General features: G+C 36.1%; 1 protein-coding gene across 3 annotated transcripts in view; it reads left to right on the plus strand.

The window, feature by feature from the left end:
• The window catches only part of vps13a (vacuolar protein sorting 13 homolog A), a 206,501-nt gene that overhangs the window by 174,437 nt on the left and 16,942 nt on the right, over positions 1 to 15,122 (plus strand). For 2 of the 3 annotated variants that reach the window (XR_010003415.1, XM_016991003.2), the window contains exons 63-68: positions 3,072 to 3,185; positions 3,895 to 3,970; positions 4,076 to 4,239; positions 4,434 to 4,479; positions 4,822 to 4,945; positions 5,985 to 6,099. Coding sequence is in view for 2 of the 3 variants with exons in the window: in XM_016991003.2 (XP_016846492.1) it covers positions 3,072 to 3,185; positions 3,895 to 3,970; positions 4,076 to 4,239; positions 4,434 to 4,479; positions 4,822 to 4,945; positions 5,985 to 6,099 (639 nt within the window). In the remaining variant the exon portion in view is untranslated. Of the gene's footprint in view, positions 1 to 3,071; positions 3,186 to 3,894; positions 3,971 to 4,075; positions 4,240 to 4,433; positions 4,480 to 4,821; positions 4,946 to 5,984; positions 6,100 to 8,297; positions 8,824 to 15,122 lie in introns of those variants that run through there. The other variant, XM_062972011.1, reaches the window with a different exon arrangement.

Here is a 15,122-nt window from a genome sequence, read left to right on the forward strand (position 1 = left end):
AAATGGCAACTGCATTTAAGATTTTACTACAGCTATTTACTGAGCCTTCTGCTCAGTATATACAGCATCATCTTATGAAGGCATTTCAAACTCAAACCACCAGATGGTGGTAGAATGTAACATGTAACTCATGAGCCAAAAAGCAGCAGAAAGAAACATATCCGGTACCTGCTCCACAATATAGCTTCGACTTCTGTGTCTCTAGACTAGAAGTTTTTTAGTACACGATATACTGTTTCAGCAATGAAAGAACCACATTCCAGTCAAGACAGTCTATGGCTAGTTCATATCCAACCAGGATGACCATTCAACACCAAACTCTTCAGGCATCTTTTTGTTGGAATGCAGAAAGTTTCCTTACCTCGCCTCTACTTTCAGTCATTGTTGTTATTTAACTTTTCACAGATCTCACAGGGGGTGCTTTGAATGCGATTTCCTGCTTCTTGGCAGGGGGTTGAACTGGATGACCCATGAGGTCTCTTCCAACTCAATGTTTCTATTATTCTATTATTCACTCTTGAGTTTTCTGTACAGTAGCCCCTACACATCAAATCAGTCCTCTCCTACAGTCATATTTAAGTTTGCCATTGTATACCTAGCCATGCGTAGGCTTGCAAATCGCACGATCCCTGCTTCTTGAGATAAAAGAAGTAAAATGGAACCTAGAGACCCCCTGCACAACATCAGGAGATCTGTGTAAGACCCACTGTTCTGCTTTATATTCAGAACAACATAGTGCACTGACCTCATTTCACAGAACACAAGGGTGGGGAATCTTTCACTCTCTTTACAAAAAGCCTTAGTACTGGACCAAACAGCTTAGCTCAGGCATTTTAGAGAATGGGGATGAAGTAAAAATGCCCCCATTAGATTTATCTTTGTAGTACAACAAAATCTGTAACAAATAAAGAACTCACTTTTTTTAGGAATTATTTTTAAAAAACAGCAGCAGCGGTAGACTCTCCTTAGCAGCCTGGAAGTATTCCCTTTTAATCTGGAGCACCATGCCCCATGGTATTGATACAAAAATCAAGATGTAGCATTGTTTCCAAGAATCCTTATGGAGGTTGAGATGGCTGTATGTGTTGGCTCAGGGCAGTTTACTCCACATGAAGTCACAATCAAGAGCTTTTTCCCCAGTCAAGTAGAAAAACTCAGCTGCTTCCCTTAAAAAATATAGATTCTTCATTCTATCACCACTTGTTTCCAATATTAAATGCACACAGTTATCAATTTGTAGGAGAACAGAAAGGAAGGGGATTTCAGTGTGGCTTTAATTTCTCTACCTAGTGTTTGTTTGTGTATAAAGGCATTATTTTTGCACTACTCAAATAAAAATTGTGTAGGTGATAATAGACCTTTTCATACCTAGCAAAAATGTTAATTGTAATTTTTCTCAGCTGTACTTAAGGGTGTCTGTAATGTATATCATGACATTTCTGGCATTCCCGAGATAGACTTTGTATTGGCATCATGCCCACATCTGCATTAATTGAAACAATAGAGGATTTGAATGAATAACTCTTTTTATTTTTAAGGCATATTCAATTAATTATATTGATAAAGAATAATTACAAAATCATAGACATTGGTGTGGTTGAGACCTATGAACTCTTAAGTCTATCACCACTAGTTTCCAATATTAAATGCACACATATATAAATTTGTAGGAGAACATAAAGAAAGAGGAGCGGCTTAAAGAACTGGGCATGCTTAGCCTGCAGAAGAGAAGGCTGAGAGGAGACATGATAGCCATGTACAAATACGTGAAGGGAAATCATAGGGAGGAGGGAGCAAGCTTATTTTCTGCTGCCCTGCAGACTAGGACACGGAACAATGGCTTCAAACTACAGGAAAGGAGATTCCACCTGAACATCAGGAAGAACTTCCTGACTGTGAGAGCTGTTCGGCAGTGGAACTCTCTGCCCCAGAGTGTGGTGGAGGCTCCTTCATTGGAGGCTTTTAAGCAGAGGCTGGATGGCCATCTGTCGGGGGTGCTTTAAATGCGATTTCCTGTTTCTTGGCAGTGGGTTGGACTGGATGGTTCATGAGGTCTCTTCCAACTCTACTATTCTATGATTCTATGAAAGGGGATTTCATTATTGTTCATTATTTCATTATTATTATTATTTCATGTTTTTCACTGTTCTTGTGAGCCCTCAGGTTGTCCTCAAATGCATCTGAACCATTAGCTTGTGGATGGATTCAATGCACTCTACATGGGGCTGCCTTTGAAGACGGCCCGGAAACTGCAACTAGTACAACGCTCGGCAGCCAGGTTTCTAACTGGAGCAAATTACAGGGCGCGTTCAACGCCACTGTTTAAGGAGCTCCATTGGCTGCCGTTTATTTTCTGAGCCCAATTCAAGGTGCAGGTTATCACCTACAAAGCCCTAAACGGTTTGGGACCCACCTACCTTCGAGAGCGCATTTCCCCCTATGAACCTGCTCGACCTCTTCGTTCGTCAGGGGAGGCCCTCCTCTCACTCCCACCACCTTCACAATCACGGCTGGTGGGGATGAGAGAGAGGGCCTTCTCCATCATGGCCCCCCGGCTCTGGAACTCGGTCCCCCGGGAGATTAGGAAGGCCCCTACCCTCCTCTCCTTTCGGACGAGCCTGAAGACTTGGCTCTTCCGAGAGGCTTTTGGTGACTGATCTCTGTATGATCGACCTGTTGTCCATTACAGTGAATGCCTTCCCCAGTATTATAATGGCACTTTATAGCCATCATAGCTGAGTAACCAGCCTTCCCTGATGACATGATATATTTGCACTTTTAGCACTTTGGCCTAGATTCTTTGAACCCAATCCATGATTTTAACACTTTATCTTGTTTGTGGATTTTATGACTTGCTTTTATTGTCTGATTATTGGTTTTATTGTTTTGTTTTTATTGTTCTGCTCGGGCTTGGCCCCATGGGGCGGGGTATAAGAATAAAATTATTATTATTATTATTATTATTATTATTATTATTATTATTATTATTATTATCATTATTATTATAACTTGTATGTGTCTGTGGTTTTTAAAATTAACATTGTATGCTTGTAAAATTATTTTCATTTTAGGCTATAAAACAAATGTATGTTCTTATTCTTGGACTGGATGTTTTGGGCAATCCATTTGGATTCATACGAGATTTGTCAGAAGGAGTTGAGGCCTTCTTCTATGAACCTTATCAGGTCAGTGCACCATCAAGTTTTCATTCAGAGTAATAGTTACATGCATGCAAATATTTACTAGAGAATGTGTAATTCTGATCATTAGCAGAACAGAATTCTGGTACATCCTGTCTCTTTTTATTTGTGGTTTCCTCTATTAATTACTTGCTCTTTTTTATTTTCCATACTGAGGGTAGAGAATTTAGAAAGGAAGCTTAAATGTTTTTAAAAAGTTTTCTTTTCCTGAAATCATCTGCACATTGAAATGTTAGGAAGGAAGAGTTAGGTTGGTAGTACAGTAAACATTTTTGTTCTCCCTATTTGTCAATACCTATTCTTGATGTGCTATTCTTCTAATCCATTAAGAATCAGATTAATTAATTGATTAAGAATTTAAAAAGTGAAGACGTGGCTCTTTGACCAAGCAATAATATGAAAGTTGTGTAACTGACCTATGAAACAGCCCTGGACTACGCCTATGGATTACATGATTTTAACTTGTTGTATGGATTTAAATACTTTAATTGTTTTAATGCTACAGTTATTTTAATTGTACTATGTTTTTAAATGCATTGCCTATATTGTGAAGCCGCCTTGAGTCCCTTCCAGGGTTGAGAAAGGCGGGATAAAAGAGCCATAAATAAATAAATTTTCCTAAAAGGAATTTGGGCATTTGTGCTGCTGTCAATGAGATTTTTTCATATCTTGTGTTTTCCTTTCTTCTCTCCAGGGAGCAATCCAGGGTCCAGAAGAGTTTGTTGAGGGAATGGCTCTGGGACTTAAAGCCTTAGTCGGTGGTGCTGTTGGTGAGCAGGGATTTTAATAAAACATGAATAAAAATTGTAAAGAAGTTTTATTTACTTTGTATGTAAACATATGAATATTTATCATCGAATCCTTTATACTACTAGGTGGATTAGCTGGTGCTGCATCAAGAATAACTGGTGCTATGGCTAAAGGAATGGCAGCCATAACTATGGATGAAGATTATCAACAGAAACGGCGAGAAGCCATGAATAGGCAACCCAGTGGTATTAAAGAGGGCCTCACTCGTGGAGGAAAAGGCCTAGTATCTGTAAGACACACTATATATAGTACTTGAAATTTCAGAATGGCATATAATATACTGGGTCTGAGACATAACAGATATATTCACAAACTATAATAATTTGTATTTGCATATTGTGTTTCCTTTCATTTACATAAAATAGCATATTAAATAGGCATAAGCAATTAATATAATGATATTTATATTCTTGTTTCTTACAGGGTTTTGTTAGTGGAATAACAGGAATAGTGACAAAGCCAATAAGAGGTATGTTCCATCTGCATTGAATTCTTAGTGTGTTGCTTAATCATAAAACCGTTATTTGCTAAGAAATACATATGATCATTTATATTATTTTGAGAGGAGAAAGTACAGATTAAAAAGAAACACTCATAGAATATTTATTTTAATTCCTGTTGCTGCTGTATAATATTTCCCCTTGATAAGTGTGTGAGACTCTTTCATTGCAGGCGTCTCCTCAACTAAAGGATCCTTTCAATCTGAAAAAGTTTACAAATGAACTTCCACTTCAGTTACTTAGATCTTGAGAATAATGATATTATTTTAATTTAGTACTGTTTTAAAAAATATACTATTTTGTCCCATCAGGCGCTCAGAAAGAAGGAGCAGCGGGCTTCTTCAAAGGCGTTGGAAAAGGTTTAGTAGGAGCAGTGGCAAGACCCACCGGAGGAATAATAGATATGGCAAGCAGCACTTTTCAGGGAATTAAAAAGTAAGAATGCATTAGTCACTGATCATTCCATGTTAAAACACCATACATAGGAGTTATTTTTATTGCTGATGCCAAACATCCAGCTTCCCTGCCACTGCCCCCCTCCAAAAAAAACCCCCACTAGTGCTACTGTTCCCCTCAAAGTTTTGTTTACTGCAGTTGTCAGCAAAGCAAATGATTCGGTGAGGAAAATGGTGTGAGGATGTAAGAGCTGAATTCCATTGTCAAGTGAGTGTGCTTGTTGCTTTTTCTTTTTAAAAAATGTTGCTAGTGTTAAGCATATTTAATATAACAGGAAATCAGAACTCCACAGGTTGCTTATTATTAAGTTAGTCCTATTGAAGTGTCACTTACTTTATAGTGAAAATAAGTCCAAATTTTCCTACAAAAATATTGCTAGTTTTCAGCCGAGATATTATTTCTCCTCAACTTGCAGGAGCACACAATTCACATTTCAGGCTACAGCACTGCTGTTGTCAATAGTAATAGTTTAATACTGTAGTAACTAATGTTGTTTTTAAATGCTGCTGCTCAGTCGTTTGGTCGTCTCCGACTCTTTGTGACCTCATGGACCAGTCCAGTTTTTAAATACTCCTCACTAATATGGAATCACTTTGTTTGCTTTAAACTTAGCATTATCATGTCAATATGCAGTGTTAAAAGGTTCTTTAGACAGTGCTAGACATTACAGAAGAATATAATTCTGAAGATGTTTTAACTTCTTTTCCATATTTTACTCTGGGTTCATCTGCACTCTAGAATTAATTCAGTTTGATTCTATTTTAACTGCCATGGTTCCATGCTATGGAATCATGGGACTTGTAGTTTTACAGTGTCTTTGGCCTTCTATGCCAAAGAGTTCTGGTGCCTTACCAAACTACAACTCCCATGATTTCATAGCACTGAGCCATACCAGTTAAAGCAATCTCAAACTAAACTAGATAGTAGGTGCACGCTCTGTTTTAGAAGCTTGGATTTTTTTTAAAAAAAACCCTCTTAAATATTCAATAATATGATATTCTTTAATTCTTCTTTTCAGAGCTACACATACATCTGATGATATTACCAGCCTGCGTCCTCCCCGCTTCTTCAGTGATGATGGAGTTATTCGCCCCTATCGATTAAGAGATGGCGCTGGAAGTCAGATGTTACAGGTGAAGAAAGTTAATCCTCAAGAAGATATATAAAATTTTACATGTTCTACTTTATATATGTTTCATTGCTCAGATATGGTTGGTAATCTTCACATCAGTTCGCAAGCTAAAAATGTTATTGGGTTTTGAAATTATTTATAGATTCAGACTTTAAAAAGAGAGATTTGTTATATGGAACTCTATCAAATCTTATGCAGGATAATTCAGTTTCCTGGTTCATGCTTTTCTCTCCACTCTGCATTTGGATTAATTTATTGTTTTCTTTCATATATGAGTGGTACTCTGGTTTATACATAGAACTGTGAATCCATGTTTTGCATTGTGCCGATGGACTAAAACATGTGAAAACATAACCCACAAATCAGTTTTGTTTATTGCTGCTATTCAGTTGAATAGCTGAATTTGCCTGTTTTATTTTGAAAAAAATGTTTTTAAAAATATTCTTAATCCTCTTTTGGGGAATTTTAATGTAGAGTGCTATTTTTAATGGTACTTGAAGACAGGTTATTAATTTTTAAGGTAAAATATTCTGTTTTTAATAGCTTTTTTAAAGCAATTTTTAAAGAAAGAGACACAAAAGGATGGCGCAGGCAGAAAAACTGATCTTTTAAAAGTGGATTTAAAAATTAACAACAAAATTTGTACTACAGTCTTGCATAAAACCTTAGTTTTATTATAATACCATGTGCCTTAGTAAGAAGAGAAGCTACAAAGATAACAGATCTTGAAGGATATCCTGACCAAATCATTTAAAAAAAAAGAAAATGGATCATTTTTATTTCAAATGCTTACAGTTTAGCCTTATAGTTTAGCCATTTTTGTTTTTAAAAAACTATTTTAAGTGCTTTTATGTTATATATGTAAAATACATACTGCTTTTGAATACAACATATCTTATATGTTGTAAAATACATACTGCTTTGAATACTAGCTAGTGCTTAGTGCCATTCATTCTGGTAAGAACTGGAGTCTTATCTATTCAAAGAAAGAAAAATTCCAAGAGAGAGTTTATTCTGTAATTGGTTTCTACTTGAACATGAATTGCATTAATCCATCCTTTAATAGGGGAGCATATTCTCTGAAAGTCAATTGAGTTATAATATCATTTCTAATTATTTGTTTTACCTGCTGACTATCTCAAATGCAGTATATACTCTGAGTATGAGACAGGAAAGAAATTTTGTAATAACATCAGAGTGTTCCATTGCTATTTTTCCTCTTTCTTTGATAAGTTGGAAGTGGCATTTTAGCAGTATTCTTCGCAGCTGGAGAAATGACTGTTGAGGAGGGCTCCCAGAGCTGGGTGTCCACTGGAAAAATAGTGCATCTCAGTGAAATTGGGAAAAACAATCCCTGCAGCCCCTTGTGCCATCACCAAATTCATTCCTGTAGGCCTGGTAAAGCCACCAGTTATGGCTTTTGGGAGGGGTTTAGGGCTACAAGAGGTGAGGGAGGGGAAGATCCAAGTAACCCCCCCCCCCCCAATAGAACATTGAAATTGTTTTCAAATTTGGTTCCCCTTTCCTGTCGGACAAGTGATAATTCCTAATGCATAATTTTCCAGACCTCTTAGATTTCTTAACTGCCACAATTTAAGTTCATAAGAAATTGTCAAACACTTAAACAGAGAATATTGATGTTTATTAAAAAATTTCAGTTTTGGTAACAGTATCCTGTTTGTACTATGAATCCAGAATTTCAGGTTAATCCAAGTATTGATGTTCAGAGTTCGATTGTCCCAAGTTATAAAACCAAGGGCTGCAAGGAAATAAATATCTAGGCAGATCCGTACCTAGCTGATAGGAATCAGATCCTCTCTCTTTTTTCCTCTTTTTCTTTACAATTTTTCTATTTTATGCTTTAAACTGTAAAACAGTCTGAAAACAGATATAGTAGAATAGATTTATTTACTATGGCCAGAATTAAGTTCTGTCTGTCCTTTATACGGTTATAATATGAATGTTTTTTAAATAAGAAGTTTCAGGACTTGCATACATTTATACAAAGAATAAGCTTGAGTTTTATTTTTCTATGTGATATAATATAACATTATACTTAGAGGAATCAGAGTTTTTCTGTCTACTAATAGTTGCATCTCATCTTTCATTTTCATTTTTTACATATTTAAAAAACTAACCCATTAAACTTTCTTGCTTCAACTAACACTTCTACTTTTTCTTCTTTTATCATGCTTTCAGAAAAGACAGGCCTGCAGAAAATGGACTATGTGTCATTTTAGTGATAGTGATGATGATGATGAGTTAAAATAAATACATGCTTTCTATATTGAATTATCAACAGTTGACTAATACTGCTACTTTAAATGTAGACCACAAAAAAGCACAAATGCCAGTAACTGTTGTAAACTTTTGTCTTAAATATAGGCTTGTGTTTTTAAAAGTATGGATTAATTAAGTTTGAACACAAATGTGAAAAATGTTTTTTTTAAAATAGAACATATTTGAACATTAGTTTTAAATAGACTGTAAATTTGTGACAGTGGCCTTTTGAATTAAAAATCCATATAACTGTTCTTAAATAGCATATTTTCCATTTACATTATTTTAATTTTGTATATTTTAAATGCCTTTTAGATATTAATAAGTGTTAATTGTTGTCTTGTAAGCTGTGTTTATTGATGTCATTAAGTTTTGGATGTTTTTTAGGTATTAAAATATTGCCTGAGACTTCTGTAAGAACAATAAATGAACCTATATCAGAAAAGATTGTTCTGTTCTGTTCAAGTGAAACCATCATTCTTTAATCTTCTATTTTTGACTGAAATTTGTCATATAAAAGTTAGTTTTTTCAAAATAATTTATGGTTAAAAATATTTTTATATTTTACATCCTTTCACACAAGCATATGTTTTATGTTGTTTTCTTTTAATTTCCCTTCAAATATATTGTGATATAAAAAGTGAAATACTGCATGGGCCTTCGTATTCTAACCCTCTGCTTTAACTAAAACTATAGTGCTGATTTGACCTGGGAGCAGAATTTCTTGCTATTCTAACTCTTGCACAGTGATTCAAGTGGATTATATGAAAATGGAATCAGTCAGTACTCCAAATTATTGTTAGTCTGTAAATTTGCTTTTAAAAAAAAGACCCCAATAAGAATAGTAATGGCTTTTTAGGAAATTTCTGTGATAGAAAATGGAAACTCTGATCTGTCTAGATTTAGGCCTCATCTGTTCTCACCATTCAGCGTAGATCTGGTTTAACCTGGGAAAAGCTGCTTAATGTGTCTGCATCCTAGGTTAAAATAACTCATGGGAAAGCCTGAATCCTGCACCAAGATTTGGGCTTCACCTGAGTTCTAACAGTGCACACAGTTCCTATGCTCAGGCAGCCCATGGATATGGAATTGCTCTCTCCTCCCTCCCCTCTCTCTTTGTCACTGCCAGCTACAGTGGCAACAGGGCCACCTACCTCATGGCTGGCAATCCCTCTTCTTCCTTCTGTGCCATGTGAATGGCAAAAAAGTCAGGGAGAAGGAAGAAGGGCTGACATTTGGGCCTCTGCCTAGAGGTACCAACCTGGCTGGGACACAGTTTGGCTGTAGAGATGTCCTCCTACCACTAAGGCAGCTCAGAGTGTCTTTGTCGGGTCACAGTGTGGGACAGAATGAGTATTTTGTATACTAATTCTAGTTCACATGATATGATTGTGTAGAACCATCGTTCGACCCCATCTAGACTGACTTTAATGCAGTTTGAAGGTAATGCCAAACTGCGCCAGCTAGACAACAATCACACACAAAAGCACACAAAATAAATTTCTTAATGGCCATCATTTGTTAATCCCAAACTAGTTCCAGGATGTCCTATGTAATCATCTGCACAGTGAAACTGCTTTCTTCAATAATGGTTTGAAACTGACTTTAGTGGTCAGTGTTGATATGCCTTTAAAATAAACAAATATTTAAAATAGAGAGGAAAGGTCATTCTGATTCAGATCTGGATATCTGAAGCTGCATTTAAATGAGATTTATTCCTCTCTTGTAAAATGTTGCTATTTCCTAAATTTGTCAGGAAAGGCTTGCCAGTGTACAAAATACCCACTTCATCCTGCACTGTGGCCCAACAAGGACACTCTGAGCTGCCTTAGTGGTGGGAGGGCATCTCTATGGCCTGTGTCCCAGCCAGATTGGTGCCTCTGGGCAGGGACCTAACTGCCAGCCCCTCTTTCTTGTCCCTGGCTCCTTTGCCGGTGTAGACTGTCATTATTCTGATGAAGCATTGATGTTCTAGGTATTCACATTATAATTGTTCTAGAACAACATGAGCCCTCCTTTCTTATGCAGTCTCTTGTACAGTACAGTTTAGAGTGTCATGGATATCTGCCCTCCCAAAGCATACATAGTTTTGAAATATTACTCTTACAAATACAATGGCCCCGTTAGTTTCAGCATCCTAGAACTGATTGCTTCACCTTGCTAATGAGATTTTGAAAGAAAAGTATCTGGGTATGTCTTTTTAAGATCATCTTATTGGAATGGTGTAAAATAGTTTGCATAAGAGAAAGACAAGTCCAGAAATACTTTTTTGGAGGGTAAAAAATAAACTGACTTGGGTACATCCAGGCTGATTAATAAGACCAGAAATTATCAAATTTTGTTCTTTCTTATATTATTTTGAAGATCAACACATATTTTGTTTTTCACAAACTATTTTCTATCAGTCCCCAGTCATATCAGATACTTTTTATACCAACTCCCTGTGTTGGTTTATTTTAACTTCATACCAAATTAGAAAGAACAGAACAATATCTGGGACTTCTTTGTCAGTCTGGATGTTGCATATACAACTGTCACAACAGTGGCAATTCAGTGAAAGTACCAATAAGCATAAGAATATGGGATTTTAATCCCCATTATAACCATTAGATTTGATTTTAACGTGCTGTTAGCTAAGAAATAAGAAGCTCCAAAAACACAGCAGAGTTTCCTGTTCTGAACTAGAGATCTCTATAGCACTGCAAGATGAGAACCTAGAAATCTTACATTACAAACTAAATATTGGGTCTTGGAAATGCTGAGAAGAAAGGACCATTAGTGATAATCTAATCAATAAACTAAGTAATTAAAAAAGAACAAAGGTTGAGCAAAACTCTTATTTGCAGGGCATCAATCTTCCTTGTGCTGCACGAAGGTCTGCTTAACTTTTCAGAATGCCATTTTACAGCTATAACTGTGGCCAGGGCCAGGGCCAGAAAAAAATGGGGGGGGGGACCTTTTTTTAAGCTAATCATGAAGAGTAGTTCCATAACACAAAATAATTTAGAAATCGGGCTCCATCGATACACTTCAGTGGACATTTATGGGGATTAGGTTAACCATTTAAATTCATGAGTAAACCCCTTTTTTATAAACACCCCCCCCCCCCCGGGTTACAGCCCTGACTGTGGTCATGCTTTGATGACATATAGTGAAAATCTTACTTGAAGATGGTGGGTTTTAGTTGTTGCACAAGAGAAGTAGATAACTCAAACCTCTGAAACAACAAAAAGTAATGGCTTAAATTGAGTTTAAAATATGGCTCTAGTGATCTCTTTCAATTTCAGCCTTCAAGAAATTATAGGCCATCTCTTATAGAAAAAAATGAACAGGTGGCAATTTTACCTTTTAAATTCTCAGAGACAGTGTTAAATATGTCATTGTCTTCATTAAATTTCAGAGTTTAGATTTTCAAAAAAAGGAAGTGATTCCAGAAGCTGTGTGTCTGTTTATATATGTCTATATCAATATATAGCTATAAACTGGATTATACCTTGGTGACAAGACCATTAAAAGTCATGAGAACTCATCCAGGGAGATCTGTGGTTTAAACATTTATGAATCATTGCTGCAACAGTCCCTCACAGAAGTTTAATTTTTCCATGGCAGTTGTTCACTATCTCATTAGTTTTCTTTGCTGGAAGTCTTTTTCTAAAAGTAGCACTTTTGGAAAAATATATGGTGATTAGAGTGAGGATAGGATTGCCTAAGGAAATATTGCTGCCTGAGACAGATGAGCAAATAGCTCACCCCACACTCATCTATCAGTCAAGGTGTCTGGGACCAAAGGTGGGATCAGTGGTTTTCAGGTTAAAATGTGAAGAAGGGGAATCATATACATCTATTGGAGCTCATTGGGCAGGAGGGAGGTAGATTATATGTGTAAGAAATAAATATGTTAGATATGTCAAAGAAAGTCCAATGAGTATCACTCTCCCTCTCTGGCAGCAAAAATAGTAATATAGCATTTTTCTGACACTTCATCATTCAAAAATCAGCCAGTTGAAGGAATTTCTTCACTTTACCTAATGATGGCAGGACAAAAACATGAAGGTTACTGGTTGTCTCAAGAGTGGATGCTTGGCACTACTAATCAAAACTATGCTGTCACGGGACCCTTGTCTTGGGATGCAGTCTTTTTTATTCTTAGAATTAGGTCGACCATTTCCTCATATATTTGAGGAAGACAGCAGACAAGTTGACAAAAGGCCATTGTACAGTAAATGGAGCTGAAAGCTTAGTGGGATGGCATTGAATAAATTAAGAGAGAATAATGGAAAACGTGAAAGCAAACATTGGTGAAATGAAAACTTGAGAATAATATGGTGTTCTGGATCTTCTTGAAATTTCTTATCGTTAAAATGAATAGTGGGAAAGAATATAGGATCCATTGCAAAGGAGCTTGTTGCAATGCATGTAGGCAGACATAGGAAAAACAGCTAAATGCAAGGGACTGTTTATAATGTAAACATCGTGCAGCCATGCAGTTGGAATGGACTCTATGGTGCTTTTGCCATCCTGTTCAATGTCAAGATTTCCAAGATACAGCAACGCTCAGATAATTGCTTCACTTTTTTGTGAAAGAGATTCAATGTAGTTGTAAACAACTGTAACAAATAGCTTTCTCTCTTGATATGTGCATGTTTTATGTTTTAGTTCGGAACTGTAATAAGTTCCTTAACCTGAATATTGATGATGTCTTCAGTTAAAAAGACCATGACTGCTTTTATAATTTGAGTTTGATTTAGGGGATATCTCAGGGCCGCCCTGAGCCCCCCCCCCCCCTTGGGGTGAGAAGGGCGGGATATAAATGCTTTAATAAATAAATAAATAATTCAAACCTCAACCTAAGATCTACTCATATGGTCAGTCCACTATTTCTCACTGCCCAACCTTTCCACATGCAATGTTGAAATAATATCTTAAAAGTGATGTGTAAGGTGTACCAAGATCTCATTTCTAAAGCACTCAAAATATATAAATAGCAGATATAATGAAGGAGAAACTGAAATGTAATCTAGGTAAAGGGGAAGTATTGTGGCTGGGTAAATCTGTTTATCTGGATAGACATTCATTAATTTTATTTATTTATTTATACCCCTCCTTTCTCAAACCCAAAGGGGACTCAAGGCGGTTTTACACATAGGCAACTATTCAATGCCTTAGAACAGGCGTCCCCAAACTAAGGCCCGAGGGCCGGATGCGGCCCTCCAAGGTCATTTACCTGGCCCCTGCCCTCAGTTTTATAATATAATATTTTTATATCAGTTTTAATAATATAATATATTGTATATACATATAATATTGATAATAATATTATCATGTTATACAATATAATACTAATAATACCATATAATAATATTAATTATATGTTATATATTACATATAATATTATAGTATAGTGGTATAGTTCACTATGATGATATATAATGCTAATATTGTGCTATGCTAATAATATAATATATTGCATGTACATACAGCTGCTCTGAGTCCCCTTCGGGGTGAGAAGGGCGGGATATAAATGTAGTAAATAAATGTAGTAAATGAATAAATAAATAATTTTTGACTTAGGCTCGCCCAAAGTTTGATATGACTTGAAGGCACACAACAACAACAACAATCCTAATTAACTTGACTATCTCATTGGTTAGAAGCAGGCCCACACTTCCCATTGAAATCCTGATAGGCTTATGTTGGTTAAAATTGTTTTCATTTTTAAATATTGTATTGTTCTTTCATTGTTGTTTTGTATTACAAATAAGACATTTGCAGTGTGCATAGGAATTTGTTGGATTTTTTTTTCAAATGATAATTTGGCCCCTCAACAGTCTGAAGGATTGTGGACCGGCCCTCTGCTTTAAAAGTTTGAGGACCCCTGCCTTAGAACAATGAACAATTAAAATAATATCCACAATTGTAATCTGGGCCATTCCAGTAGGCATTGTACATAATTCCATACATATATTGCACTCCCCTTGGAAGACCCATGCTCACTGTTTGAAGATACTCAGTGCTCAGCACAGGCAATATTGTTAAGGATGGTGTGGATCGACTTAAATTCATATGTGGCCTCCTTATATTTAAGCAAGATTATTGTAATGCACTGTACTTGTGTTCCCTTTGAATATCATTGAAAATTTTGAATTGGTGCAGGACTAATTGTCTTGATTGCTTGTAGGAATCAGGAAATTAGATTATGTAGCACATTTTAAAGGTTTATTTGATTTATGTCCCACTTTGATCTTGGGACAGGACCCAACACATTTTATAACTAAGATTAAAACTATGTACATCTAAGAACAGTTTTAAACATATTTTAAAAACACTAAAAACACTAATATAAAGCAGTTTTAAAACCATTAAAGACATAGCAAAACATTATAATACAGCACAATCCGCTAAAAGATCTTCCTGCTACAACCAGCTAATAAGTAAAAGTCTGTATAAATAAAAAAAAGTTTTTGACTCCTGGCAGAAAGATATTTTTGTATCAGGTTCCCAGATCAGGCTTTTTTCTGGATCAAATTTAAACTGACTTAAATTTCATTTAAACCAATGCAGTGCCCAAGCTGCATCTTGAGCCTTCACTGATTTTCTTCACTGCACTAATAACCATCTGAAAATTTTTTTTCTCATGATGGCTATTAGCAGTGCCAGAATTGGTTGCTATGTCACAGATTGCTCATCCAGGTTCTTGTGGGTGTGGTGGCTTTCAGGAGGCATGCTTGGCTAAGGTTTCTTGAT

The sequence above is a fragment of the Anolis carolinensis genome, chromosome 2 (assembly GCF_035594765.1).
Source record: "Anolis carolinensis isolate JA03-04 chromosome 2, rAnoCar3.1.pri, whole genome shotgun sequence".
Classification (NCBI taxonomy): Eukaryota; Metazoa; Chordata; class Lepidosauria; order Squamata; family Dactyloidae; genus Anolis; species Anolis carolinensis.